Below are 5,801 nucleotides of genomic sequence, written 5' to 3'. Positions count from 1 at the left end.
AAAATTTAAAAGGAAAAAAAATCATGGTGGTGAATTCAGCAAGGATTTCCATATGGGGGGCTTTCCTTGGTAAGCATCCTGCTATAATGAGAATATCTTAAACCTCCAGCATTTATTAGTGAGTTTTCAATATTATTCCAGCAAATGCTTTTCTTTTTAGCATAGGAATCATTTGACAGCAAGGGAGTAACTGCCTGTGTGACTGGAGATGGGCTATTAAAGGTTCTGGCACATGCAACTGTTAAAGGATAACTAAAATATGCCTGGAAGGGTTAATTCCAAGTGAATCAACACTTGCACATACAGCACATGGAAGTTCCTCTATTTTTTCATGTAAGTTTATCCCATCCTGAAAGAGCCTGAATGAGAGATGTGGGACTCCAGGCAGCTCTTCAAAATGCATTTTATTGTATACAAAACGCAGTTTATTGCATACAAAATGCAGTTTATTCTATCCAAGATGTCACAGCAGTCCAGCTGTGCCCACACACAAACTGGAGATGAGAGAAATGGCCCTGAATCCCTGCCGACCACTGTGTTACCTCCCCACAATCACAAAATGCTTCAGCCCTATGGGAAGTTGTGCACCCAGAGGTGTTTTGCTGCACTTTAAATCGTGGACAGCGAGAAGAAGCTTTATTAGATGCTGAGGAAAAGAAGATCCTGATGTTTCCCAGAAGGAAATGAAGCTTTTCCCTCTCCCATGCTGCCACCTGGTGACAAATCCTGCTCCAGCTCCTAAAAGACCAAAATTCACATCCAACAGGAGCAGCTTTCAGCTCCATCGAACCACAGCTGGTGCTGACATCAAATCCTGCAAAATAATTCATTTTTAGTTGGTGGATTGCTGATCCTGGTGGATGCTGCACCTCAGTCCCCGGCTGTGCAGATATCCCTACAGCAGCTGGGATTTTGCACAGGCATTCCTATAAACCAGAGTGTCTGAAACACCTTACTCTGAAAAACCACCCAGAACTAATTCTGCTGAAAAAACTAACACAGTAAAATTAAAAAAAAAAAATTAGAAAAAATTAAGAGGTTGTCTATCATATTTTCCTTGAGAAAAAAAGCCAATATTTCCCATTTTTTCCACTCCTCATGGTCATGTGGATGTCACCTCCCAGATGTCCCAGCACATCCACTCAGGGCTTTCTTCTGTGCCTCTCCAGATTCTTCCACATCTCATTTTACAGACAATTCAGATACCCAAAGCATTTCTATCCTCACCAAATTCTTCCTTAAAAACATTCAGAATAATCCTTTTCCTTGAGGTAAAGCCAACAGCCACATAACTCAGAGTTTTCCCTTCTGCAGGTACCAGGAAATTTCTTCAGTAAGAATTTGCATTCTCTCCATAAAGAGAATGTGTTTTCTTCAGTAAAAACTTTATTTTTAGACACAGTGGACACAGAGGATGTTAACTTTCTTTACTAAAAGCTACATGGTTTGCTTGGCACAATGGATTATTTTTTTTTTAATTTGTTTTACATGGAATTGCTGTGTACAATTCCTTTCTTTTCTCCTAAAAACTGAAAAAATCTGTACAAAAATCCATTTGGAAACTGCATTGTGTATTATGCAGAATGTTTAAAATGGAAAAAAAAAAAAAAAAAAAGCCAGTTTTTCCCATCAACAAGCAACAAGTGGAATAATTAATGCATACCAAGTGTCAACTGTCCATGGGGAAAAGAAGAAAAATCCAGGCATTCCACACAGCCCAGTGCTCCTGAAGGGGATGTGAAAAGGAAGAATTTCCAGCCCCTGTGACACTCCCATGCCTTGATCACTCAGCTATTGCCACTTTGATGCTTCACAAGATGCCACTGGGCTGTTTCATGAACTCCTTTGCAAACCCTCCTTTTCATTTTCAAGCTGCCTTTCTCTTCATGATGATTTAGGAGGGAAAAAAAAAAAAATAAGAAAAAAAAAGGGGTTGTGTTTGGGTATTTTAACCATCCCCATTGTGTGTCACAGTTCAAACCATGTCCAATTCAGGCCTGGTTTCTTTGGGGTAGGCACCAAGTTCCTGCACAGGAGAAGTTGTTTGATCTCCTTTCTCCTCATTAACACCAAAACCATGTCAAAAGGAAACACAGAGTATGAAGAGTCAGCTTTTATCAGCTTTTATCAGCAAATCCTGCTCTTTCCACTCCAACAGCCAGGATTCTACTGCTCTCTTAAGAGCAAGAATCACTGTTGGGTCACTCTCAAAGCAGATTTGAATGTATTACCCAAAAAAGAGAGACACTTCTGACTCCTGCACTGCTGCAAAGGAAAGGAAACAGCCCCACCAACAAGCAGGGAGGGGAATTTTCAGCTGGAGAAATAAGACCATTATTCAGGATATTATTACAAAGCTACCCCTTTACAGTGATGTTCTTCATATTTATGGGGCACATAACTTTTCCTTCTTTGCCAGATATTTGTGAGGGCAGCTGCACCAGCCTGCAGAACCACAGAGACGAGAATTTCCATGATTGCTGGCAGAGGTGGAGCTGGGGAAGTGCTCTTCTCCTCAGGTGTGATGGGAGAAAACCCCTCAAAGCCTGACAAACACCTTAAATCATGGCAAAACCTTCAAAACCTGACAAACCCCTTAAATTGTGGCAACCCCCTCAAAACCTGACAAATATCTGGAATCCCAGCAAGCCAACCGTTCTAAGCATGGTACAAACGACTTAGGAAAATTAAATTGCCCTCAAAACCTGGCAAACCAAGCCCTTAAATCAGGGTAAAAACCCCTCTAAACCTGGCATGAACTCACCCCTCAAAACCTGGCAAACCAAGCCCTCAAATCCTGGTAAAAACCCCTCTAAACCTGACACAGGTCCACCCCTCAAAACCTGGCAAACCAACCCCTCAAATCCTGGTAAAAACCCCACTAAACCTGGCATAAACTCACCCCTCTAAACCTGGCAAACCAAGCCCTCAAATCCTGATAGAAGCCCCTCAAAACCTGGCCCAAACTCATCCCTCAAAGTCTAGAAAACCAAGCCCTTAAATCCTGGTACAAATCCCTCAAATCCTGGTACAAACCCCTCTAAACCTGGCACAGGTCCACCCCTCAAAACCTGGCAAACCAACCCCTCAAATCCTGGTACAAGTCCCACTAAACCTGGCAAAAACCATCCCTCAAAACCTGGTGAAAACCTGCCCCTTAAACCCTGGTACAAACCTGACTAAACCTGACACAAACCCACCCCTCAAAACCTGGCCAACCCAGCCCTCAAATCCTGGTAAAAACCAACCCCTTAAATCCTGATAGAAGCCCCTCAAATCCTGGTACAAACCCCACTAAACCTGGCACAAACTCACCCCTCAAAACCTGGCAAACCAAGCCCGCAAACCCTGGTAAAAACCAACCCCTTAAATCTTGGTAGAAACCCCACTAAATCTGGCACAAACCCACCCCTCAAAACTCAGCTTAGTGGGCTGAGTTTGTGAACAAATGGTGTGGAAATAGGAGTCAGGTTCTGGGCAGGTGTAGGAGGACATTGCTGCTCAGGTGAGGGATTTGGGACAGGACTGAGGGAATGATCAGTAGGATTCTGCAGGAATCTGTGGGATTCTCAAGAATATGCAGAGTAAACATGAATGGGAGTTCTTTGAGCTTTACAAAAAAACCCATTTCTTCAGAATGACAACTTTACCCAGGGGTGCAGGCAGCTGCACATCCTTCAGATGGAGAGACCCACACAGGAGTTGCACACAAATGCATTTTATTGCTCTCTACACACACAGAGATGCATACACAGTATGCAGGTGAGCCATAGGGCAGTCCCAGCACTGGGAGAAACATCATCCACCAGGAATTCGACCACTCAATACAGATAAAAATCATTATTATAATGAAAATGCTAAAAAAAGCATAGCTTACACCCAGAATGTATAACATTGACAAATCAAGCCTGTTACCTACTACTTCTCTTTAACATAAAGCAATAACATACTCTTTTTCTAAATTGAAAAAAGCATCAAATAGTAGAAATATTCCACATAACTTCCTAACTCCTGGTCATCCCTCACACTGTATGTACAGGACTATGAAAGGGCCATGGGGGAGAAATCCAAACCAAAACTCCAAACCTGTTTTTGGTGCTGCACAACTGATGAGCAAACAGAGGGAAATACTTTAACCAAGTGGAAATAAATTTATCCTCCAGAGTGACTGGGCCAACCAGAGTTGTCAGTCAAGCCAGAGCAAAGCTGATGGCTCTTACTGGGAATAGTAGAGAAAATCTCCTACAGCAATTCCTGTCCATCACAAATGTAACATTTACAAACACCCTCCTTCATTCTGAAGACATTGCCCCTGCCTGGGCAGCACTGCACCAGTGCCTACACAGCTTCAACACTAAACAGAACACCTCAGCTTTTGCCAGAGCATCCCAAAAAAAGCCAAAAGCACGGCATTCTCTCACACATAAATAAAACAAAGGGGGGGAAATAAAATTCCCTACAGGAGAGAGGATCAGAGCTGGACTATCAGATGCAGTCAGATCCTTCCTCTGGACTGGCACAGCGAGGATTCCTCTGACTACCAGGGCCTCCAGAGAGGGCTGCTGTCCTTTGGAGACACTTGTTTCAGGGCACTGGCATTCCCAGGGCAGAAGGAGACCTCTGGAGCAGCCGCCTGGCTCTTCTGGAAGTGGCTTAAAAGTTTGGTCTGAGTTTCAGTTCGGACTTTGTGGAGAGAGAGGAAATAGAAAGCTTCTTGCAAACACCTGGAGTAGCCCTCCCTGAAGTCAAACTGGGAGCTTTTATGGAAGGATCCTGCAGCTGGAGAAGGGAAGAAAGGAGGGAGAAGGGAAGAAAGAATAGTTTAGAACAGTTGTCCATGGCTCGAGATTCATACAACAGTCACAGAATTGTGGTAAAATGGGGACTGAAAGAAAACCCAACACTTACTCTTCATCTGCAGCTGGCTCTGCTGCTTCAGGTAGCTGACAGTCATCTCCAGGATGTCGGCTTTCTCCAGCTTGGAGTTGGGCTGGTGCCTCTGGAACTCCTTCTCCAGGAGCAGCTTCAGCTGCTCGATGCTGCTGTTAATGCGGTCCCGGCGCATCTTCTCCACCACCGGCTTCCTCAGCTGCAAAAAGCAAAGGGAGAGAGCCCTGTGATTAAAGGATCCTCTCCCTGACCCTCCATTGGATTCCTCAGGTGCAAAAAGCAGAGGAAAAGAGCCCTGTGATTAAAGGATCCTCTCCCTGGCCCTCCCCAGGGCTGTTTGCTGCCCAATGCTCCTCAGCAGAACCAGGCAAGGTCTCACCCAGTGCAAACTGCTCTGCTGTGCTTGCACTTACTTTATTTTTCTCCTTTGGCGTCAGCATGTTGTCAGACTCCAGGAAAAGAGCGCTGGGAGCCATCTGTCCTGAGCAGAGAGAGGATTTGGAGTGGGATCCAGGAGGAACGTGCTGCTGGGGGCTGCCTGTGGCCGATATTTATACGCGCTGAGCGTGTGGGTCTGCGGCTCGGCGGCGTTTCCCACACTCCAGAGCCAATCCCCGCCACGGGGCAGCACAAAGGGGACAAGCAGCTATTCTTGCATGCTCCAGTGGCACTGAATGGCCGGGGGATAATGACCTCCTTCTCCCAGATGAGCAGGTGGGGAGTGCGCGCTCCCCGAAAAGCCACGGGCGCGGTTCTGCGCGTATCAGGGGATGGGAAGGGCTGCTGAGTAATGCCAAGGATCCATGGCATCCCAGGGGCAGCACGGGGGTCACAGGAGGGAGGAGGAGGAGGAGGAGGAGGAGGAGGAGGAGGAGGAGGAGGAGGAGGAGGAGGAGGAAGGTCAGCTGCCC

The 5,801-nt window shown here is 45.7% G+C and overlaps 1 protein-coding gene across 1 annotated transcript; it reads right to left on the bottom strand.

Annotated features, from left to right (window-relative positions):
• Positions 1-4,537: 4,537 nt before the first annotated feature.
• Positions 4,538-5,366, bottom strand: LOC132083075 (transcription factor HES-5-like). The gene is made up of 3 exons (XM_059487606.1): positions 5,304-5,366; positions 4,909-5,089; positions 4,538-4,779 (listed from the first exon to the last, which is right to left on the bottom strand). Exons 1-3 carry the CDS (start codon positions 5,364-5,366, stop codon positions 4,538-4,540), a joined length of 486 nt encoding a protein of 161 aa, XP_059343589.1.
• Between the last annotated feature and the right edge of the window lie 435 nt (positions 5,367-5,801).

The sequence above is a fragment of the Ammospiza nelsoni genome, chromosome 22 (genome assembly GCF_027579445.1).
Source record: "Ammospiza nelsoni isolate bAmmNel1 chromosome 22, bAmmNel1.pri, whole genome shotgun sequence".
Taxonomy (NCBI): domain Eukaryota; kingdom Metazoa; phylum Chordata; class Aves; order Passeriformes; family Passerellidae; genus Ammospiza; species Ammospiza nelsoni.
The sequence above is the reverse complement of the archived record's forward strand: the minus strand, read 5'-3'. Positions and strand labels throughout refer to the sequence as shown.

Coding starts and splice junctions, on each gene's coding strand:
- LOC132083075 (XM_059487606.1), bottom strand. CDS start 5,366: ATGGCTCCCAGCGCTCTTTTCCTGGAGTCTGACAACATGCTGACGCCA. Junction 5,090..5,303: donor CGCCAAAGGAGAAAAATAAA/GTAAGTGCAAGC, acceptor TGCTTTTTGCAG/CTGAGGAAGCCGGTGGTGGA. Junction 4,780..4,908: donor GAGCCAGCTGCAGATGAAGA/GTAAGTGTTGGG, acceptor TCCCTTCTCCAG/CTGCAGGATCCTTCCATAAA.